Source organism: Gadus chalcogrammus, chromosome 19 (assembly GCF_026213295.1).
Source record: "Gadus chalcogrammus isolate NIFS_2021 chromosome 19, NIFS_Gcha_1.0, whole genome shotgun sequence".
Lineage (NCBI taxonomy): Eukaryota > Metazoa > Chordata > Actinopteri > Gadiformes > Gadidae > Gadus > Gadus chalcogrammus.
Window position 1 is genome coordinate 4294852 of NC_079430.1, and position 24539 is coordinate 4319390.

At 44.6% G+C, this 24539-nt stretch overlaps 3 protein-coding genes across 3 annotated transcripts in view; all 3 read right to left on the reverse strand.

Moving 5' to 3' along the window:
• Window positions 1-1551: 1551 nt before the first annotated feature.
• Window positions 1552-6589, reverse strand: LOC130372529 (WD repeat-containing protein 91-like). Its single transcript, XM_056578578.1, has 5 exons — window positions 6396-6589; window positions 5310-5489; window positions 4759-4966; window positions 4328-4410; window positions 1552-1680 (listed from the first exon to the last, which is right to left on the reverse strand). The coding sequence occupies exons 1-5, from the start codon at window positions 6516-6518 to the stop codon at window positions 1552-1554; spliced, it is 723 nt and encodes a 240-aa protein (XP_056434553.1). The 5' UTR covers window positions 6519-6589.
• Window positions 6590-7057: 468 nt separating this feature from the next.
• LOC130372798 (uncharacterized) lies at window positions 7058-12669 on the reverse strand. The gene is made up of 11 exons (XM_056578958.1): window positions 12449-12669; window positions 10428-10539; window positions 9886-9889; window positions 9660-9785; window positions 9237-9407; window positions 8864-8987; window positions 8693-8762; window positions 8312-8600; window positions 8124-8177; window positions 7829-8025; window positions 7058-7069 (listed from the first exon to the last, which is right to left on the reverse strand). Exons 1-11 carry the CDS (start codon window positions 12667-12669, stop codon window positions 7058-7060), a joined length of 1380 nt encoding a protein of 459 aa, XP_056434933.1.
• A 4347-nt stretch (window positions 12670-17016) lies between these two features.
• The window catches only part of LOC130372800 (uncharacterized), an 11142-nt gene continuing 3619 nt past the window's right edge, over window positions 17017-24539 (reverse strand). The window contains exons 2-6 of the mRNA XM_056578959.1: window positions 21515-21668; window positions 19987-20341; window positions 19022-19279; window positions 17752-17966; window positions 17017-17098 (exon numbers count right to left, since the gene is read on the reverse strand). Of these exons, the coding sequence (XP_056434934.1) occupies window positions 17017-17098; window positions 17752-17966; window positions 19022-19279; window positions 19987-20341; window positions 21515-21668 (1064 nt within the window). The remainder of the gene's footprint in view (window positions 17099-17751; window positions 17967-19021; window positions 19280-19986; window positions 20342-21514; window positions 21669-24539) is intronic.

Below are 24539 nucleotides of genomic sequence, written 5' to 3' on the forward strand. Positions count from 1 at the left end.
TCTCATCTCATAATAGTAATATATCTGAACATAAAAATCTACAATAGATCTCAACTATAATATATCATTATATCCTTTCATATCTATATTATAGTCAATCATATAATCTTTAACATGGCCTAATATATTCTATATATCTCTACAGATATGAACTTATTTTTATTTAGATGTGAAAAGTTGGAGTCGGCTAGCTTGTCGCTAAAGGTCAAAGAATGCACGCCCACTTAGTGCTTTTTGCATTGTTTAATCGCCACGGAATTGATATAAAAGGACCTTAAAGAGCCAGTGTACCCAAAATATTTCGGGTAATTTGTCTCATAGTATTGTCAACACAGTAATCTATGCCATTGTATCACTGCTACTTAAATAATTCCCCAATTCAGAGGAAATAGGGGTAGAATCCTATCCTACCCCCCCAAAGCACTACGTGAGCGTTCCACTATTCTGCGAAAGCAGGTGGCATTCTTTTCATGACATCAGACTAACTTTTCAGAGGTATTCTGATGCCACGACCAACTGTATGTTTGTGTGAGCTCTGCCTGGGCAGCAGTGGACTGCGATGTCCACGAGAAAGGCTTTTTCGGCAACTTATTGTGTAACGCAACAATGTGTGTGTGGTTGGTGAGGCTCCGTCTGAGCAGTGATTGGTTCAATGTCTGCATCAGAGTGTAAGGCTTCCTGGACACCTACAGTATACATTACGGTGTGTGGCAGATTTCCTATACAACAAGGCTTATTATAACACTCTTAACAGTAACACAACGATGGAACTAAAAAGTATCATGAAGTCTGTGTGGGTCGTAACCATGGGATTATGGTCCCCATCTTTTCTAAAACTCTCAGACCAAACACATTTTTTAAATCACATAGTGTTCGAATCCCAGCTGGCTCTTTAAGTTTCACCTGATTGGCTGTGCAGGGCTCCTTCCGGCCCAGGCTGCTCTGATTGGGTGAGGAGGAAGAGGAGGCGGGGCCATGCTGGGAGTTCCTGGCCGGGATGCTGCTGCGCTTAGCCTGCGGTAGGAACGTAGAGAAGAAGTTCCGGGAGGAGGGGCTAGCTGCCGCTACAGAGCTAACGCCGCTAGCTAGCGATGCAGCTCGCTGGCTCGAAATTAAGTCTCTGAGAGAGAGAGAGAGAGAGAGAAGAGAGAGAGAGAGAGAGAGAGAGAGAGGAGAGAGAGAGAGAGAGAGAGAGAGAGAGAGAGAGAGAAGAGAGAGAGAGAGAAGAGAGAGAGAGAGAGAGAGAGAGAGTGCGACAGGTAATATTAACAAATTATGTATATATATATATATTGACTATGGCAACAATAACTATTCAACAACACTAACTCATATATATTTAGTTCATACTATTATATGAATATGTATTCAGTATTGACCATATTAGGTAATACTAACAAATTATTATAAATGTACTATTGACTATAGGTAATATTAACAGATACTGTTAATAGTAAGAAATGAATATGTATGGAGTATTCTCCATGGGTCATATTAATAAATGAATTATTGACTACAGCTTGTATTAACATGTGAACATGGGCACTAGTCTCACAGCTCGCTGTCTCCGAGGCGGTCCATGTGCTGGACGTAGGGCGGCAGCTTGTGTTGGACCCGGCTCTCCATCGCCCCCTGGGGATCCTGGACGGCCGCACGGCCCGAGCTCTGCTGCGCAAACAACTGAGCCCAACATTAAGGTTAAAGACACACTGGAAATGAAGGTTAATAATGAACCCCGGCATTATGGTTAAAAATTAACCTCGGCATTAAGGTAAAAAACGAACCCCGACATTAAGGTTAAAAACTAACCCCAACATTAAAGGTTGGGTACGCGATTTGCGAAACGCCCAGCAGATTTTGAAAATACACAACTCAAATGGTCCTACCCCTCTCCTTCGACGCTGACTCTGACTCCACCCATTCCAAGTACCTGGACGCGCAATCATGCACGAGCGCGAACAGAGATGCGCGAGAGCGAGACAGGCCTAGCGTAGGTTGTTTCGTTTACAACATGGCACTCACATTCAGCTGTAAGTTGCACCCAGTACCGCGGGAAGTAGGGGTGCTGCAACACCCCCTGTCCGAAGCCCTGTCTTATCACAGAAAACGATCATTTCTAAAAACTCCGGCCAAAGTGGAGATTTCTGAAAACGCCGGTTATGTGTTGTGTCCAACGGGGAGAAATGGGATTTTAGGTTCTGAAGCGTCACATTATGCACCAGGAAATGCTTAACGTCATGTGAGCGCCCGCTGTACCGTATTGGGTCCGAATATAAACACAAACCCCATTGTAAGACGACCTATATTTGGAAAAAAGATTGAAGACCAGATCTTGTTTTTATGAATAATAAATTGTATTCATTGAAATAATATACGAAAATAAAAAGGCATAGAATAAAACACTGCATTGCCACTAAACAGTAGTGCAAATAGGCCGTACTGATGTGTACACCAAAGATTGCCATCATTCCGGACACTCCTCTGCCCCGCTGTGTTCGCTCTGGCTGTGGTCGCTCCGCACTGTTTCGGCCCGTGGCAAAGCGAGTCATCCTCGCTGCTTGTCCAAGGCATTTGAGAAGCAGCATTTATTTAATGCTCATATGACCTAGTGCTGAAAAAAAGGTTATATGAAAAGTGTGAGGGTAGCGGTGGTGCGCTAAACTTGTTCTGTGAGCAGCTGGATGTGAACCATGGTGTGAAGGAAGTGAACACAACGATCGATTTTCAACTGTGCGCGCATGCACTGGTGTAATTGAGCTGCGCTGCTATATATCTTTTTTATCAATGTAACGAGTTGCGAGTCTAGTGCAGGCTGAGTTTTTTTTTTCCAGCACCACCCTGCTGAGAATACGTTCTCGCGGCTATGGTTGCACCAGATGTTATAAACATTAAACGGTCACATAAATCATTACTATTTTTAGGAAATGTATGTTTGTTTCATATAATTGTATTGGAAGTCCTGGTTTTCACTAGGGTTGCCGCGGTGTGGACATTTCACAACGAGTAATACACTCGTCTCAACACCGGTATTACAGAGTAGAGTATAAACGGTATAAACTTTGAAACTAGAGTTTTCCTTCTCTTTGCTGGTGGTGGTGGGGGATGGTGGCGTCTTGTTCTGCCATGGAAATTGTCTTCTAACTGCTAGGTCCAAATGGTGGATTAACTAGTTCCAGTAGCATACCGCAGGATAACAACAAACAGGAGCTTGCTCTGGGTCACGAGCTCTGAGTCACGAGTACTGCACGAAGGGGTCGCGCGCACGGGCCGCGGGGGAGTGCAGTACGACCGTTTGATTGACGTACTTACTGTCCAATGCAACTCTCGGTGGCAATGGAAATGATTGGCTGGAGTTTTTTCGAGCCCTGCCCGTTCCACAGATGATTGACTTGTGTTAATTTTCATGTCAGTACTTCTAACTCAGTGGCTGTAAGCGGGTTATGATAAGGATTTCAAGTAATTTTGCAAAAATGGCCAAAAAAAAGCGAATTCCATACCCAACCTTTAAGGTTAAAAATGATACCCAACATTAAAGGACAACTCCGGTGTAAAATGGATCTTGGATATGTTTAATATGATACCGAGTTGGAATATTCCTTTGGGAGCAAAAAAGCACGTAGGCATTTATAACTTTGTAAGTGTACAGATTGTTTATTAAAACAATCTGTACACTTACAAAGTTGTCAATGCCTTGTTTTATATGTTAAGACCATTATTATACTACCAAAGAAGTGTCGGCCTACTTTTATCCTTTTAAGTGGTTTAAAATAGCGATTTAGTTTTTAACCATAACACATGCCCCTATCGTTCCAAGTTTATAGCATTTTTATAGAATCGGCTAAAAACAGCCAACTGAAGAATGCGTCTATATTAGTTTTTGTGCTCCAAAACAAATGTTCCAATTCGTTATCATACAAAACATATCCCAAATCCATTTTACACCGGAATTGTCCTTTAAGGTTAAAAATGAACCCCAACATTAAAGGTGCAATACACATTTTAAACATTCAGTGTCTATGTTACATATTGTACTTTTAATAGTGATCTGGGAACATTTGAAACAATCAAACAATGTAATGCAATGAATAAACACTCATGTTTGGTGCAGCCTATTCTAGGTATCTTAGGCTTTTAGTGCTGCTTATGCTGCATTTGTGTCATGAAGAAGTTAGACTAATAATTAACACCTTCCGAGATGCGGTTCATGCAAGTTGAAAAACTTTCGACTGCCATCTTCCATATCCCACATGACATAAACACCATTACTTTAAATAGCTAGCAGTTGAAGCTAGTGGTTAAGTGTTGCTGAGCTTCATGATAGTCTCACCATCTGTCGTAGCTGCTGATTTTCCTCTGCTAGCATGGTGGTGTGCTGTAGCTCGGCGTCGAAGCTCAGCAGCGCTGGCTGGGGTGAGGGAGGAGTCAGGGAGAAGAACTGGGAATGCTGGGAATCTGAATATTGGTGGCTACAAGAGATGGCGAATAGAGATGAGGAAGATAGGAAGAGATCAAGAAAGAAAGAGAGAACCAACACCAGTAGTATTTTATATTTATAGTTTACTAGGCCAACCTTATATCTATGTTTTTTTTAACTGCTTGTGCAATGTACATTTTCTATGGCAGAACCCTTTTTTGAATTGTGACAGACGGTTATTTCTAAATATATGCTAACTTATTAGCACCAAGGATTTGCAAACTAATATGCTTGATAGCAACTAGGATATGGTAACTATGCAAAATTGTTAGCACCAAGGATATGCATGCACTGGAATAGTGCGGACAGGAAGTTGTGCAGGGACACCAGGAAGGTGTCAGTCCACTGGCGGGAAAAGTACAGCGCGAAGGTGGGGTTCTGCTCAGGCGCAAAGATGAAGGGGAGAGCGAACCAATCACGCCACTCCGCGGCCCCCTGAAGCTCCGCCCCCATTCGCTGAAAAAACTCCTGGGTCCTTTCCTGGTTCCCTTTCTGGAAAATACACAACATTTATCATGTTAACAATATTAACGTTAATATAATATTGACTATATTAATATCCTTCTGGAGAATTGGAAACATTAATAGAGGTGAGATGTTTTGCATTCTCCATTTTCTTTATAACTGCATGTTTTCACGCTGCCTACATTTTCATCAATGAACACTCGCGGTCGTTTATGTCGTTTGAAAAATATTTTTTCTAAGTTGGATACAAATTGGATTTTGAAAAGACATTTTCAATCTGTATCACAGTGACGTGACACAGGAACTAAAGACCGCCTTGATAGGCCTACATATATGTGACGCAGTATATTTGGTTGTATATCAGGTTGACCTGTATGGCGTTGACAACATAGTAGCGGTACAGGCTAGTGGTTAGCTTAGCGACGGCAGGCGCGTAGCCCTCCTGCAGGCGGGAGAACAGGCGGCGCTCCAGGTGACCCCAGTAGTCACGCAGAGCTGACAGGTCAAAGGTCAAGACCAGCTGGAGCAGTTGCTCCACGATACGATCCACCTGGAGCCGGAGAGAATAGGAAGGATGGGGGGTTAGAGGGGAGCTGTCCCAAAAAGAACTACCGCAAAACTGGACAACTGAAGTCCTTGGTCCAAACGTTTTGCAATTTTTTCACCACAGGTATAAGGCAGTCACCTCTTGTGTGTGATAATACACAACACTCATAAGACAGTCCCCTCTTGTGTGTGATAATACACAACACTCATAAGACAGTCCCCTCTTGTGTGTGATAATACACAACACTCATAAGACAGTCCCCTCTTGTGTGTGATAATACACAACACTCATAAGACAGTCTCCTCTTGTGTGTGATAATACACAACACTCATAAGACAGTCCCCTCTTGTGTGTGATAATACACAACACTCATAAGACAGTCCCCTCTTGTGTGTGAAATACACAACACTCATAAGACAGTCCCCTCTTGTGTGTGAAATACACAACACTCATAAGACAGTCTCCTCTTGTGTGATAATACACAACACTCATAAGACAGTCCCCTCTTGTGTGTGAAATACACAACACTCATAAGACAGTCCCCTCTTGTGTGTGATAATACACAACACTCATAGACAGTCCCCTCTTGTGTGTGATAATACACAACACTCATAAGACAGTCCCCTCTTGTGTGTGATAATACACAACACTCATAAGACAGTCCCCTCTTGTGTGTGATAATACAAAACACTCATAAGACAGTCCCCTCTTGTGTGAGATAATACAAGGCAGTACTCTGTCATCAGAAAGTACGCAACACACAACACGTACGAAGCAAAACAACACACGTACGCAACACAATCACGTAGGAAGCAGTTCTTGGGTCAGAAGACAGCAGAGTGTCACGGTTCCCCTTTTGCCGCTTCAGAGTGAGAGAGGGGAGAGAGTCAGACAGGAAGTGCCTCCTACCCTGAGGCCTCGCTCGCGGTCCGCTTTGATCTCCGTGTCCAGGTGTCTTAGGGCGGAGCTGAAGCCGCGGTACGTCAGGTACTCCCTGACCAGCTCGTCCGTCCTCTCGACGGCAGACGACATGACCTCTGACCTCTGAGCCTAACACACTGCCTGTAACAAGGCCGCGTTGACCTCGTTACTCGATGGACGGATGAGGTTTTAAAACGACCTTTTTAGATAACACACACAAATAACGCACGCACACACACACACACACACACACACACACACACACACACACACACACACACACACACACACACACACACACACACCCGCTGATTCAATTACATGTGGAATGGAATGTGAAATCATTTCACAGGGCGCACACACAGAAAAAGCAACCAGAGGCCAGGAACAACACCTGTGTTGTTGTGGTCCGTTTGATGTTATAAACAAGCCATCAGATTACTACCAGCAATTACAATAATAATCTTATAACAATACGCTTGTTTAGAATCTACATTAACACACGTCATTTAACACATTTAGCTTTGCAGTTATGTTATAGCTGATGTATTGTGCTTGTTCGTTTGTGTTACATATCACACATGTATTTCAAAGGTTTGCACATGAAGTATCGTCTCTCGGGTAAATAACAGACTTGGGTGAATAACGGTCTAGGTTCGACTCTAGGTCCACCCGGGAAACGTTCACAGACACGACTGTTAGAAAGCCTGGATGAGTGAGATTTAAGGGGCTATAAAGTGAACATTTCACCTACCGACTTGTGTTCCGTGTTTTGTTGGGTCTCGCCTCTCTTCTTTGTCACATGATCTGACACGTGACGACACTGTGGCGCTATCAGATGGTTTGGTCACATGACCTATACATTGAACCCCGAGGTTTGTTATATACACAACGTATACATTTTTAACCTGTTTTGCATTTTAAAATACCATTCTACGATTTTATATGTTATATATATATATATATATATTATATATATATAATATATATATATATAATAATCATATGGTTTAGACATGCGTGAATAGTCTGAATGAGTGAATGCATGATTCAACAGCCGTGAAATATGTAAAAAAGTTATTTCCCGTTAACATTTAAAGTAAATTATCTGGGAATTATTTGACGATAGAAAAACGAATAATCTGCACAACCTCTCTGTTTAGTTTAACGGGGAAAATGTTCACACTAAGGATATTGGATAAATTGTTGCGTCACAAATCGTTTCCCAAATCATAGTAAACATTCAATAAATAATTCCTACTAGCATACATATTCTGCAGACATGAAATTATAAACATATATTTATTTATATTAACAACATGTATATTTATATAATCAATATATACAAGTTACAGTGTAACAAAATATCAGATCAACGAGAAAATGCCTTTTACTTTAGTCGAAGGGACACGATAAATCACCAATTGACATCCTAGGGGCGTGTCCTGTGTGGGTGTATCCTGTGGGGGCGTGTTCTGTGTGAGCGGTCCTGTATGGGGGTGTCCTGTGTGGGTGAATCCCATGGGGGCGTGTCCCGTGTTGGTGCATCCTATGGGGGCGTGTCCTTTGGGGTCGTGTCCTGTGCCGGCCAATAGGAGGCGGCGCTCATCGACTGCCCCTGGACAGACACCTGGCGTATCGTCTGTTAGGAGAGACACAGAGAGCAGCTCCTCCTCCTCCTCCTGCTGCTGCTCCTCCTCCTCCTCCTGCTCCTGCCCGTCCTCCCCGGGAGTTGGTCCAACCAGGCGGGGACACGGTGGGGTATGGAACCTAAAGACCGTTCACAAGCACTTCAATAATCAGTCAGCCTATATACATACACTCTAAACTCTACGATCATTTCATTTCCATGATGAACTTGTCATTACTAGATTTTATTGTTAGTTTTGAAAAAGATCTTTAACCTGCTTTTTCCCAGAATCCCGATGGGCTCGCAGCCAGCTGGCCATCCATTGGCTGTTGCGGGTTGGCGTGACCATACAGGGCGTGGCAACACTGAGCGTGGCCAATCCTGTTTAGGGGGTGGTGTGATCTCAAAATGGGAGATGGGCTTTGGAGGTGGGAACAATGTACAGAGTGGGCATGTCCAGGGGGCTGGTAACTGCGACGATAGTAGGCGGTGCCTAGGTCTCGGAAAGAGGCTGATAAGTGGGAGGAGCTAAGGCAGTCTGCCCCAATCACTGGTCCGGCAGACTGGAGAGGAAAAGGTGATTGGTCAATTCATAACAACACTGTCTAATAGTGGAGATTGAAATCATATACAACATGTTTTGCATTGTTTTCACCTGTGAGTTCTGGAGTTGGGTCACTTCCTGTCTGCTCAGACACTTCCTGTCCATGTCTTCGTCCCTCCACCTGACAGAGACACATGTTACAGGGAATAGGACCCCTAACCCTGCAGGTTAGTGCCTAGCTCTACCCACTGAGCTACACAGGGAATACAATCCCAACCCTACTTGTTGGGTGAGGGGGCGTGGCTTCGGTCCCTGGCCCCGCCCAGTGGTCCACTTGAGTGGCAGGAGCCCCCCGGCTGAGGGCTGAAGCAGTTGCCCGGGCGACAGAGGGAGCGGTGGCGGAGGTCTGTAGAGGGCATGAGAGTATTTTCTTCTTCTTTTTTTTATTATATTACATTTATATTGATTGCATTACAGATTATATTAAGATTTAAAGGGATCGACTTTTTTTATATTCCTTCCTAAATCCCTCTATTACACATTATGGTTATTCAACGTTTTGAGATCCCTTTAAATAATACATATATGATATTGCATCATATTTTGTAACGAAATAAGGGTATGAGGTAAGATGTGAGGAGAGTTAAAGCCCCACCAGTGAGGTAGGCGGTCGTCTTGGTAACTGGCAGTGAGCCATCACTAGGGATGGCCAGAAGTTCCTCCGTTGTCAAATCCACCTCGTCTTCGTCGGCACGGCAACGCAGGGAGGTGGTTGCCGGGAGCGACAGGGAATACAGCTCTGACTCTGTCAGCAGCTCGGTGAGGACTACGGGAGAAGAAAGTGTGATGGTACACATCGAACACCATGATAAGACCCATTTAATCTTCATTTAGAGTAGACCACTTGATTTTAGTTTGGTCATTATTGAGCAACGATTTCTTGATAGAAAATAAGAGAAAATCAGAAGCTCTGCATTCACCAGAATCTTTATATCAATAATATATGGACATTTAATTCTCCTCCTTCATGACACCATATGTTACATTACAATCACACCCAGCATGACGCCGGTCTCACCGTCTCTGTTGCGCAGAGTCCCAGGTGGTCGGGGACGCCCAGGCTGGGGGAGGGGGTGCCGTTCGGCAGCAGGTCTAACCGGGGCCCCGTGGAGCGCGACAGGGCCCCGGGGGACAGGTGCCACCGCTCAAAATCAGCGATGTAGGCATCCAGCGCCGCAGACGCTGAGGCAAACTCCTGCAGACAAGTTAAGCCGGACAGGCGGTGAACCAGTCGACTTATTTACCAGGCTGTCAAACAACCAGTCTGGGCGAGGTTAGGGCATGTGTACTGCATGGTCAGGGTAAGGTAAAGCGAAGGGTTACTGTTCAGTTTGTTTTGGGGTAGGGTTTGGTAGGATGCACACAAAGGTGTGCATCCTGCATGTATGCAGAGATTCATGTCTAAGTCATTTAACGTATTTTCAATGGAGCAGACTTTTTGCGTTTCAGAAACCCGGATTTGCTCACGGATTCGTGTACATTTGTGGTTGTAAACGCCCTTGTGTTCACGTTAAATGACGCGAGGTATAATGCAGGCAGCTCAGCAAAGATCCACGTTGTGTGTCCAAGTCCTGACGTCGTGGATCTTGAATCACGAACTCGGGCTACACTAAAGTGTAAACCTGCCTATGTAGGTCAGGGCTCCACGCCGGTCATCACAACAAAAGGTTTGGGTTAATGAGGGTCAGGGTAAGGTTACCTAACTTAACCCAAAACCTAACCCTCCCCTGACCCTGAGTCAGGGGTGGTAACACGTGGGTGGGCAGGGTACGGTAAGGCTGTTCACCTGGTCTCCACAGCGTATGGTCTGGTGGGCGGGAGGCAGGTGTCCGCTGCAGGACATCAGCGTGGTGACGGTGGACCCAGGGGACACTGGACGCTCTTCGTCCCAATCCATCCTGGACGTCACAGAGCTCAAAGTTCAGCTGCTGCGCTCACACTCTCGTTACCTGTATTTTCCACCTTTCTCAACTAAGAAATACTTCCATTTTGGCTCGTACATATTCGATGTGTTTTCTTTTTGAAACAATGTTTAATAGTCGCTGTGTTTGGGATAGATATAACAGTATGTAGTTACAATGTACGTCCCCAACCACTACGTCACTTCAAAACTACATGACAGGATACATGGGTAAATATACATTCTTTAGATTGATACCATGTAAGATAGTGCAGTGATAAAAAAAAAGGCTTCCCCACGCTACCGGCAAACGGTTTAGACAGAATTAAACATCTAAAAACAGAACAGAAGCGGATTTGATGTGATAATTTATAGGAAGGCAGTCAAAAACATTATATTCACCCTGGCTGTGGTCGTAAGAAAGTAAACAAACTTATAAACACCTCAACAGCAGAGAGGGTGCCTAGAAACATGGAGCCAATTCAAGCCCGCCACACTGGTGACGCAGCTGGGTAAACGGCGCCCCTATTGGTGCGCTGCCGTCGTGATGCGTTCAGAACAACTGGGAAGGCTGAAGAAACAATCAGCTGTTCCCAAAATTGTCTCTTCCATGTCCGTTGTTTAACGCCCGCAAGCTTTTATCCAAAGGCAATCCAACGTGTTCACATCTAACGTTTTTTGTGATTTACTTTGTGTTTTTTGTGATTTATTTTCAACATTATCAGTACTTATCAATAAGTAACGATAAAACATTTTTTAACTGGGAAACATCAATATAACCCCATATCATAAAATAAATAATAAATATACAAATGTCATGCAGAAACATACTGCTGTATACGGGAACAAAAAAAGTTACATTCCTCTTTTTGTTTAAATATAGAGGCGATGTAAACACCACCACTGCTATGCTGCTATACATATGTTTGGAGGTCAGTACGAATAAATAAATCACAAATCTAAATATATAGGGGAAAATAATAAAGGAAAATAAATCACACCTCTGATACATCAGCTGGACCGGACAGCCTTCTTATACCTCTTATATTTACTACTGCAGTGCAGTAGGCTACATGTGGAACATGTACATACCATTCAACACTCCATTTTGATGCTTACCTACCAGCCAAAGCCCTGCTCTGCAACCAGAAGGCCCAACATCCGATCCCTGTCTATCATCCCCTCTTGGCGGCATGACCCTCCGCCTAACAGATGTCGAATTGCCTACGAATGCCTTCCCGTAACCCCAGACTCCCAGACCCCTGGCCAGGCACGCTACCTCCCCTCCCCAGACCTACTCTTCATCTCTGTCGAGCAGAAGGAACCTAGACCCCGACCTCTGCCGCCCAATCTGAACCTCATTGCCAGCAGCCCCCCACACCCGCACAAGAAACCCACCGGACGTCATGCTCTTCATAGTTGATATTGTTCAGATAAATTACGTATGTTTATACTCATATCAATATACTTATGTTATTCTACATGAACAGAGAAATATGGAAGAATCTCAAACAATGATTTCAATAAAAAGTTTTAATTAAGACAGTTTTTATCGACTGAAAGTAATTTCTTAACACTCTATACTTGAAGAATTAACCCTTGAATAATTCTTTCTAGTTTTCAAAGTTTTTGTCCGAAGGGAATCCAACAATAATAATACTTTGCATTATTCAACATTATCATTAATATATCAATAAGTAACTTAAAAAAACAATTTGACTGGGAAATATCATTGTAACACATATCCTAAAATAATTAATATAAATAATACAAATCTCATACAGGAACATACTACTGTATACGGGAACACAAAAATACAATATACTTTCATGTTATATAAATGAATGATACAATTAAATAGGAATTTATTATACATATGAGGACAATCACATTAAGAGTTTTCCCACTGTTTTGTCTCCTCTACTTCCTCGTCTTTCTCAGCATCTATGCCATGCCCTTCTTTCGCATCCTCAAACTCTTCCATCGCATCCTCAAACACTTCTTCCTCCTCTACCTCCACCTCCTGCATCCCTCCTGAGTTTCTCGATCTCCTCGTCCCGTCCTTTATCTCATCTACCTCCCCTTCCTCTGCTTTATCTCCCTCCTTCAACTCCTCCGACTCATTCATCTTCTCTAACTTCTCCTTCTCCTCTTCCTCCTCATCTGTCTCCTCCTCTTCATCCTCCTCCTCCTCCTTCTCCTTCACCTCCTCTACCTTTGGTGTGCATCTCCATCTCCTCCACCACTGCATCACCAACTCATATTTATCCTTCTCCGCCACCTCCTCCTCCTCTACCTCCTCCTTCACCTCTTCCTCCTCATCTGTCTCCTCCTCTTCATCCTCCTCCTCCTGCTCAACCTTCACCTCTTCCTCCTCATCTGTCTCCTCCTCTTCATCCTCCTCCTCCTGCTCAACCTTCATCTCTTCCTCCTCATCTGTCTCGGCCTCTTCATTATACTCCTGCTCCACCTTCACCTCACCTCCCTCCTCCTCCTCTACCTTCTCCTTCACCTCTCCCTCCTTATCTGTCTCCTCCTCTTCATCGTCCTCCTCCTTCATTTTTCCTCATCCTGATCCACCTTGACCTCATCTACCTTCTCCTTCACCTCTTCCTCCTCAATCTGTCTCGGCCTCTTCATTATACTCCTGCTCCACCTTCACCTCACCTCCCTCTTCCTCCTCTAATCCTTCTCTTCACCTCTTCCTCCTCATCACCCTCCTCCTCTTCATCACCCGCCTCCTCTACCTCCTCCTGCTCATCCTTCACCTCTTCCACCTCTTTATAGTCCTCCTCCTCCTGCTCAACCTTCACCTCTTCCCTCACCGCTTCCTCCTCATCTTCAATATTCTCCTCATCTTCATTATTCTTCTCCTCACCTCCTCCTCCTCTACCGTCACCTTTTCCACCTCTTTATAGTCCTCCTCCTCCTGCTCCACATGAACACTCATCTACCTCCTCTACCTCAACCTTCACCTCCTCCTCTTCACCTCTTCCTCCTCATCAGTCTCCTTCTCTTCATCATTATCCTTCTCCTGCTCCACCCTAACCTCATCTACCTCCTCTACCGTAACCTTCACCTCCTCCTCCTTTACCTCTTCCTCCTCATCTGAGGTCCTGCCTCCTCTTCATCTTCCTCTTCACTTCACCATCTCCTCCCCCTTCACCTGCTCCTTCACCTCTCCCTCATCTTGCTTTTCCTTCACCTCTTCCTCATCTGTCTCCTCATCAGCATCCTCTACCCTCCCCTCCTCCTGCTCAACCTTCTCCTCTTCTAGCTTCTCCTTCACCTCTCCCTCCTCCTCCTCCTCCTCCTCCTCCTCTTCCTCCTCCTCCTCTACAGTGTTTCTCCAGCTCTTTCTCCACTCATTCACCTCCTCTGCGTTCTCCTTTTCAACCTTCACCTCCTTCACCATTGCTGGCGAATCTCCAGCTCCTCCACCACTGCTTCATCTCACCCTCCGTCACCTCCATCATTCGCCTCATCCCCATCTGTCTCATCCTCCTCCTTCACCTCCTCCAGCTCAACCTTCACCTCCTCTTCCTGCACCTGTACCTTATCTATTTTATTTTCCTCCTCCTCCACCTCTTCCTCCTCCTTCACCTCTTCCTCTTCCTCCTCAACCTGCTCTGTCTCTTCATCCTCCTCCTCCTCCTCCTCCTCCTTCTCCTCCTCCTCCTCCTCCTCCTCCTCCTTCTCTCTCACCTCTCCCTCCTCCTCTGCTGGGGATATCCAGCTCCTCCTCCAATCCTTCATCTTCTCCTCTAATTGATCCTCCCCCTTTCCCACCTCCTCTGTTGCTCCCCTCTTCATCATTTTGCTCCTCCTTCTTCCCCTCCTCTTCAATCTCTTCCTCCTCCACCTCTTTCTCTTCCTCCTCATCCTGCTCTTCCTCCTCCTCCTCGTGCTCCTCCTCCACCTTCTCTCCTGCCTGTCTCCAGTCCTTCCTCCACTCTTTCATCTCCTCCTCTTCTTTCTCCACCTCCTTTTCCTTCACCTCCTCCTTCTCTCCTGCGTACCTCGAGCTCCACCACGACGGCACCACTTCTTCTAGTTTATTTTCCTCCTCCTCCTCCTCTCTCTCTTCCTCCCCAACCTTCTCTGTCTCCTCCTCAGCCTCCTCCTCCTTCTCCTCCTCTTCAATCTTTGCCTCCTCTAACTCTTTCTCTTCCTCTTCCTCATCCTGCTCTGTCTCCTCTTCATCTTTCACCTCCTCCACCTTCCCCGCTTCCCCATCCTCCTCCCCATCTTTCTCATCCTCCTCTTCTTTCTCCTTCTCCTTTTCCTTCACCTCCTCCTTCTCTCTTGCATATCTCGAGCTCCTCCACCACGGCACCACCTCTTCTTCTTTATTTTCCTCCTCCTCCACCTCTTCCTCGTCCTCCTCATCCTGCTCTGTCTCCTCCTCCTTCTCCTCCTCCTCTGTCTCCTCCTCTTCCTCCTTCTCCTCCTCCTCTGTCTCCTCCTCCTCCTCCTCTTCCTCCTCCTCTTCCTCCTCCTTCTCCTCTCCCTCCTCCTCTCCAGGGGATCTCCAGCTCCTCCTCCAATCATTCATCTTCTCCTCTAATTGATCCTCCCCCTTCCCCTTCTCCTCTGTTGCTCCCTCTTCATCATTTTCCTCCCTCTCCTTCACCTCCTCTTCCCCATCCTCCCTTTCTTTCTCATCCTCCAGTTCCTCCTCCTCCTCCTCTTCTTTCTCCTCCTCCTTTTCCTTCACCTCCTCCTTCTCTCTTTGGTATCTCGAGCTCCTCCACACGGCACCACTTCTTCTAGTTTATCTTCCTCCCCCACCTCTTTATCTTCCTCCTCCTCCTGCCCCTGCTCCTCAATCTCCTTATCCTTCTCTCCTGCCTTTCTCCAATTCCTCCTACAATCTTTCACCTCCTCCACCTTCTCCTCTTCCCCATCCTCCTCCTCCTCTTCCTCCTCATCCTGCTCTGTCTCTTCCTCCTCCTTCTCCTCTTTCTCTGTCTCCTCTTCCTCTTTTTCTCCTGCGTATCTCGAGCTCCTCCACCATGGCTTCACTTCTTCTATTTATTTGCCTCCTCCTCCTCATCCACCTCTTCCTCCTCCTCCTGGTCCGTCTCCTCATCCTTCTCCTCTTCCTCCTTCTCTGTCTCCTCCTCCTTCTCCTCCTCCTCAGTTTCCTCATCCTTCTCTCTTGCCTGTCTCCAGTCCCTCCTCCACTCTTTCACTTCCTCCACCTTCTCCTCTTCCACCTCCTCGTCCTCTTCTTCTTTCTCCTCCTCCTTTTCCTTCAACTGCTCCTTCTCTCCTGCATACCTCGAGCTCCTCCACCACGGCTTCACTTCTTCTATTTTATTTTCCTCCTCCTCCACCTTCTCGTCTTCCTCCTCCTCCTGCTCTGTTTCTTCCTCCTCCTCCTCTTCCTCCTCCTGTACCTGCTTTTCTTCTGCGTATCTCGAGCTCCTCCACAATGGCTTCACTTCTTCTATTTTATTTTCCTCCTCCACCTTCTCGTCTTCCTCCTCCTCCTCCTCCTCCTCCTCCTCCTCCTCCTCCTCCTCCTCCTTTGCTGCGTATCTCCAGCTCTTCTTCCACTCCTTGAGGTCTGGAAGGCCATCATCGGCCCAGAGGCCTCGCCCCCTGAGGAGCAGCACTTCCTCCTGCACGCTGTTAGCCTGCACCTCCCTGTGGAGCCTCCAGGCGCTCCTCCAGCCGGAGTCCACCTCCTCCTTCTCCTCCGGGCGGTGGAACGCCCGCCAGGAACTGCTCCTCCACGCCGCACCAAACTCACGGAACCGCAGACGAAGAACCTTCATGGAGCCCTCCTGCCTCTCCTCCTCCTCTTCAGTCTCCTCCTCCTCCTCCTCTTCTGTCTCCTCCTCCTCTTCAGTCTCCTCCTCTTCAGTCTCCTCCTCTTCTATCTCCTCTTCCATCTCCTCTTTCCTCGCCCTCCTTCCTCGTCCTCCCCCTCTGTCTGTTCACAAAATAGAAATGTTTATGATATTAAAACAACATGAATATCTGTTGGAATATTAGTAGCATATATTCGTGGTATATATTTGTGGTATTTATACGTACTATAAACAAGTAGTATATATTAGTGGTACATATTAGTACTGTGTATAAGTACTTTATAACATTGTGACGTTGTTTCGGGGAAATTGCTATACAAATATTTGTGGTCCTCTGTCTGCAGTTAGCTGTTTTCTGTTTGTATTTTTTTAATGTGTTTTTGCTCTCATTAAATGTCCTCATTGTTTGTTGGATAACCCCTTTGTCTAACGGCAGTGGCTCCGTCCAATCTTTTTTGGACGGACATACATTTTTGACCATGAGTATAGAAGGATACACACTGCTTTTTCCACAATATTCAAATTTATTGACATGCACCTCTGTATTAGTACTGTGTATGACTACTGACTAGCATATATTAGTAGTATTTATCAGTACTGTATATGAGTAGTATATATTAGTTGTATATATAAATACTGTACCTTGAGGGACTGAGTCAGAAGGAAGCTGGCAGCCAATCGCTCTTCTCTAAAGCGCTGGCATGGTGATGCTGGGAAGTTAGTGATGGCATACACCATCTAGAAATACAGACCAACAAATAGACAGACAGACAGGCAGGCAGACAGACAGACAGACAGACAGACAGACAGAGGGACTGATAGATAGGGTGATCGATGGATAGTGTGATCGATAGGTAGATAGATAGATAGATAGATAGATAGATAGATAGATAGATAGATAGATAGATAGATAGATAGATAGATAGATAGATAGATAGATAGATAGATAGATAGATAGATAGATAGATAGATAGATAGATTGATGGATGGATGGATGGATGGATGGATGGATGGATGGATGGATGGATGGATGGATGGATGGATGGATGGATGGATGGATGGATGGATGGATGGATGGATGGATGGATGGATGGATGGATGGATGGATGGATGGATGGATGGATGGATGGATGGATGGATGGATGGATGGATGGATAGATAGATAGATAGATAGATAGATAGATAGATAGATAGATAGATAGATAGATAGATAGATAGATAGATAGATAGATAGATAGATAGATAGATAGATAGATAGATAGATAGATAGATAGATAGATAGATAGATAGATAGATAGATAGATAGATAGATAGATAGATAGATAGATAGATAGATAGATAGATAGATAGATAGATAGATAGATAGATAGATAGATAGATAGAGGTAATACCTGCTCTGTGGGCGGAGCTTCCAGGACAGGTCGTTCCAGTTCCTTGGCTCTGCACCCTCGTCTGAAGTAGGGTGAGCTCCTGCCAGTCGCCAGGCAGAGTTCCAACCTGGGAGAAAGACGTCGGCCATCTTGGTTGTCCCAGCGGGGGGTTCTGTGTCGGCCGGCGGAGCAGTTACAGACATTCTCCAGGCCTGCTGCCAGTCGGGACGCTCACACTAAAGAACCAGAATATGATTGATATTTATATTAGTCTATAGCGATTCAAATAAGGTTCCTTATTGATATGAAATTACAATTATTAAAATAATGACGTTAATCTCACATAAAATAAAAAATCGTATTATTTATATTATTCATAATACTCATAATAATAAAAAATCCATAGCTCTTCACTCTGCTGGCCTCTGGAGAACAGAGTAAACTGATAAATGAATACATCACCACCCCTGCTTTAACATGAGGCTGCTGTTATTCTGTCAGCCCTGAAGACAACGCCGCTCTCCAGATCCACCATACTGTCTAAAGCAGTCTTTCTAAAAAAATGAATAATATTGTTATTTATTTTTTTAAGGTTTTATCCTTTTTAATGCAGAGTAAGATAGGAAGGGAAGGGAATTTCTCCCACTGGGGATTAATAAAGTTGATCTTATCTGATGTGGTTGATTGACATAACCATATGATGTGGTTGATTGATAACCATAGCTGCACTTAAATATAAGCCTACCTGTTTGGCATGATAATTAAAAAAACGATCAACTAGAAGCATGTTTTTGATAGTACTAATGTTCGTCTTGTTCTGATAATTTTATTGATAATTTTGAATCTGGTATGAAAGGCTAGCGTACATGTGTTTGTTTTACTGATGAGAGGAAATTAAAAAAATTAGATAGCCTGCTAAATGCATTTATTTGGTCGCATTTATGAAGTATTTAACAAGCATTGTGATTCTCTTCAAAATGGCTGGTTTAAGATCATATATTCGTTCTTCTCATTATTTATAGATAAGGCGAATTGGGTCTTGGTTGGTAATTTGAAAAGGTTGGTCCCTAGAAAAAAAGTTTGGGAAACCCTCTTCTAAAGCATTGGATCTCAAACGGTGGTACTGTAGGATGCACTATTTCGTGGTATGCAGAGAAATTTCCGTGATATTTTATCATTGTCATAATGTTGGTACTTGGGGAGACAAATATTTCCTCAGGTGGTACGCGGTATAAGAACTCTGAGAACCACTGGTCTAAGTAATGAAAGTGCTGTATAGAGTGGAGTCGACCTGTGTCTCCAAGGCCAGCAGCTGGGGGGTCTTGTCCTGTGGTTCAGGGGGGGGCCGGCTGGGCCACTCCCTGTCCCACCATGGCTTCTGCTGCCTGAACACAAAGATCATGGTCTTCCAGGTCGTGGCCCACACGGGGAGGCAGTAGCCCCCCACCCGCGGCTGATACCTGCCCAGGGACCGGCTCTCCGTCACCACCTCCCACGCCTGGCCCTCCCCCACGCCGGTGGGGCCGGGAGGCGCTGGGCTGGGCTTCACCTTAGAAGAGATAGGACAAGATAAAGTAATGGGTATTTTATTAATCATAGATGGAGAACGTATGTGTAACCGGAAAATAGGACCGCAGTGTAGAAAATAACCATAGCCTTTCCATGCTAGTACATTGCTGCAGATGCTAAAGGCTAAGTGTACCATGTAAAGACTTAATAGAGATTAAACCCCCAAATAAGCATGAAAAACGCCACGAGCAGGTGACCAGCTAAATGTCATATATATACCATCCCTGAATGAAGCTAATGACAATAAAAGTCACGTTTCTAACTACTACTTTTACCAAAACGCGGGCCCCTTGAAAAGATTAGTCACATTTTTAGAGCCACTGTTGTTAAACTAGTATGTTTTACGCGGTGGACCACGTAGTTATACTACATTCTGGTGTGAGACTGGGTTTAAGTGAAGTTTTTTCAGTTTTTGTAGAGGTCTGCTGCAAAAATCTGAAAGATCAGATCGCTGTTATGACGTATCAATAACTAGGAGGCACCTCCCATCCATATGGAAGTGCATAGGTTTAAATGCCGTTCTGCCTAGCACGAAAAAGTCGGAGTAAACTTTTCCCAATGCATGGGTTTACATTTCATTGTCGGATCATTCGCGCTCTGGGACACGATGCAGTAGATACATTTGCGTGAGCAAGAGCACGAAAGCGCTTGATGCCGGGTTAGCTAGATCACTGGCTGTATGCTAACCAGTTTCCAGGAGTCTGTCCATCCCGGGCTGGCCTCCTCCTCCCCGCCCCTGGCGGCTCCTGCCCGGGACCTCCTGCCCGGGCTGATGGTGCTCCTCAGCGAGGAGGTTTGGTGACAGCGCCCCCTCTTGGTCGGCTTGAGGGTCTTCCACGACTCCCCCCAGCAGAGCTTCAGCAGGTCCACCTCCACCTTCCTCTTCACCAGCCGGGGCGGGGGCGGGGACGCCTTGCGACGAGGCGCAGCAGGGGGGGGGGGAGGAGGTCTGTCGGGCCGTTTCAGGAACTTCCTGAAGTCTATGACCCTGCCCGTGTTCCCCTTCCCCTGGGACACACGGTCCTGCATTTCCTTAAAGAGGCTACATATGACACACACACACACACACACACACACACACACACACACACACACACACACACACACACACACACACACACACACACACACACACACACACACACACACACACACACACACACTGGTGAACACCACTGGTAATACTACTGATAGTTCAACTAGACTCTGCATATCCACCCCTTCCCACCCCTCCTATTTATTGTATGTATGCCCTGGTACTTAATGTATGCGCTGATTGTATGTGGTACCTAGTTATAGTACTTAGTTATAGTACTTAGTTGTGCAGCATCTTATCCTAGCGAGCTTTGTTGTGTACGGGGAATGGGTTAACCTAGCGATTGTTAGTGCTTTGCTTGGTTCTATGGACATCCTTACTGTACCGACAGCTATATATTGTTTCAACTTCTTCTGATAAATGTGCTGACTGTAAATCGCTTTGGATTAAAGTTTTGGAGTAAAGCTAAATTCCCTAAATGTAAAAGTAAATGTACACAAAATTGAAAAAACGTTAAAGTTGAATTTCTTAAAATGGATGTTTATTGAACCTTTTTCCTTATATTTCATATGAGCAATCAGCTCCTCATTCTGAATATTTGTATGTATAATATGTGTATGAACGATAAATATTGCATTAGTAGATGCAATTTATCCATTTTTCTCACACACACATAAGCAATTAACTTTCAATTGAATTATCTAAAAAAATCGATGTTCACTAATTGCTTATTAAAGTCATAATACTAGTCCAAAATACTACCTATCCTATATATTTTTTCATGGTAAGGTTTTTTTTAGCAGATAATTAGCAAAGTGACGAAACTGCCAGATAAGAGGGTTAAATAGGAAATGCAACAGGTATTTCTCTCATCATCATCATCATCCTCATTATTTCCCGCTCGGCGCATTTCATGGCCTTGGGGCGCTTCTGCTGGAGGGTTGGAAGTCTCTGTTCCAGCATCAGCAGGATGTCTGGATTCGACATCACATCGCGACATCAGTCAGGGTTAGGTGCTTTGTCAAAGACACCTCGACACTCTACTTGGTGAAGCCGGGGATCGAACCAACAACCTTCAGGTTACCAGCCAACCCGCTCTACCACCTGAGCTACTGCCGCCCCAAACCATCTCCGCCCATGTAATTACAATATTTGAATATCTTAGAATAGTGAGCTCACTCATTGATGGCCGACTTGGTGTTCTTGATGCTCTGTGGTTGGTTGTCAATGCTCAGAGTTTTCTTTTCCGATTGGTCCCTTGGCTGGACTCTTTTCTCCGGTTGGCTCTTGGTGATGCCTGTGGCTCTCTCCTCCCCAGCCCTCATGACCTCAACTACACAAAACAAAACACATCAGAACTCATAGGCCTACTTAAAATACTATAGGGTTGTTCAGACACGGGTTGGCAGGGAGTGGCAAACACATAGGATTGTACTCCTGTTTCCTCTAAATTTCTTATTTTAGCAACAGGGACAAAATGGCATGGCATATGGCAGATGTTCTCAACATTGTTGTATATGCAGACACAAAAAATAATTCAAAAATTCCAAAAAATAATATAAAATAAAGCTTGTGAGTTCAAAGAAAACTTGTGAAAAATGTGAAATCTTATTTTTAAACTATCAAATGTTTTTGATCGGAATCATCATGCGTCTTTTAATGATGTTTTTGAACCGTTCGTTTTTGACGAATTAAGTAAAAGAATACATAGCAGGAAAAACGAATCCCACAAAGAGGAAGTCTTAAATCCAAACATAAAACCGAGTGATTATCAGTGAGGATCATATTATATTAAGGTATTGATCCCTAAGAGAGCTCAAAGGTCCTTAAGGGTCATCGTTTAGCGTGTGGATGTTTGAAATGACTGCTTGGAGGTGGCCCACATGGGACGTCCACTAAAGAACTTTCTTTCAACCCAGGCGTGTCTTAACTTTGGCAGCCTAACTCAGAGTAGTGTGGGCTCGCTGGCTCAGGCTCTGAAAGGACAGCATCTTTCTTAAAGTAGTCAAATGAGAGTTTGTGGCAACATGAATAGATTGCTGTCACCTGACTGACGCATGGTGCTAACCTGGATATCTTCTCCCACAACGGTAAGAGGCTGGCCCATGAGTGGAAGCTCATGACAAGAGACCACCACAAACTTCCCATGCAGATCTAGACCAGCTTGCGCTCTTAAAGGCGTTGGAGTGCTTGAGAGATTCTCAGTGTTGTACTTGGAGTCTCTCATGTCTACTTTAACTGGCTTTTAACAAAGGCATGTCTTTCTTTCTGGATCTTACAAAATGGTTGTGAAGACATAAGCTGGCGAATCTTAAGGGGGTCATATTATGCTTTTTTCCTTTGCCTTAGTTAGGAATATATCGTACCCTAACCCTCACCAAAAACACCCCTCATCAGTGCCGGAAACACCTCATTTGCAGTCAGCATTTACTGCAATCTGACTTCAGACTTTTAAGTGGGAAGTGTGGAAGTGTGGAAGTGCAGAAGCCACATACAGGAAGTTGTCAAAAACTGTTTTGATTTTTATTACCAACAGAAAACTTAATATAATATAATTGATACAATTACTACCACAAGTTATGTATGTACATGGAAGGACTCCATGTACATGTGGAAGAAAGTGACACAAGTGACTAATAGAATGCAATTTTATACAGACTATGTGGATGCCTGGTCTTTGATGTGGTGTTTTAGGACCCATCACCCTTTATTGAAGACGATCCCCATCCCCGCCGACTTGTCATCCAAGTATGAGGAACCCCCAAAGGAGGAGGTTGTTGCACCATGTCCCTTGATTCAGTCAAGGGGCCAACATTACAGCTGGATCAGGAAACTCCTGGCAGGTCCGGAGCACAACACATTCTGCTACTTGGGACATTCTGTCCCAAGTAGCACCAGGTGACAAAGCTGTGATAGGAGGGATCCCTGTAAGGCCTGTTTGAAGGATCTATTAACAATCCTGTCATAAACCGTCTTTGCTGTGTATATACAAGGATGCTTATGTAAAGTCTTTGTACATTTGCAAAAAATCGCCTTAGAGGAAAACTAATAATGGTATAATGAAACCTCACTGTTACGATTTTGTTGTGTCTCATTATACATAAAAAAAATGTACTTTTCTTCTATCCTACACCTCAAAGGTTCATAGTTTCCTCTAATGAAGTCGTATATGTTCTGCAGGGCTCATGAATGATGAGCCAAAGGTGTTCCTGCTGGATTGATTTGGATGGCCCTTCGGATTCATCTCCTCATTCAGAGGTCTGGGGTCTATCGCATCTTCTTTACCTGCAGTTTTTAGTTGCTTTTGCTCGATCTACCATGACTGAGGAATGTCTTCCATAGTTGGTGGTCCTCCCACTGGTTCATGATTTAAGTTTTTTTTTGGTTTAAGTTTGTTTCACTTTACAGACTCTTGCTGTATGCTTCAGTCTTTTCCCATTCCGCTTCCTGCCTTCTCTCTCTTTATGCACAACATCGCCCTGCATTTGGGGTTACTACTGGAATAGGGTTACATGCCTGTATGTTAGAAATACTACTTATTATTCACACCGAGAAGTTGTAAACATGCGGATAGCCGTTTTTTTTCTAGCTTAGCAGATGTAAAACATGTATACATACGTCATATAACGTATATATATATATTTATATAAAGCAATGGGGAAAGTCGAAAAAGCATGATATCACCCCTTTAATGGTACATTGGACATTTGTAATACTACCCCCCCTTTGTATGGTGGCTAACAAATTAAACAATCCTCCAGCGCACAAACAATACACATCATCATAAAGAAGCTTAAAGCGAAATGCCCATTGTAAAAAATGAATTGCCTCGTGACTCGTTATTCCACGTTACCCTCAAACTGTGTTACCCCCACAGAAATGGACATCCCATTCTTAGGGGTCGATTAAGGTTTGCCGGCATTTTGCACTATTCTAACGAGAAATCACAGCCTGCTGGAAAACACTTCAGACAGACTCCATATTCAAACTTCATCGGAGGCTTCGTCTTCAAAACACAACCTGCCAGGTGGTGAGTATCAGACCACTACACTATCACCACTAGGGACACACTGGCCATCCGGTCAGTAGACCACTGCACTATCACCACTAGGGACAGACTGGCCATCCGGTCAGTAGACCACTGCACCATCACCACTAGGGACAGACTGGCCATCCGGTCAGTGGACCACTACACTATCACCAC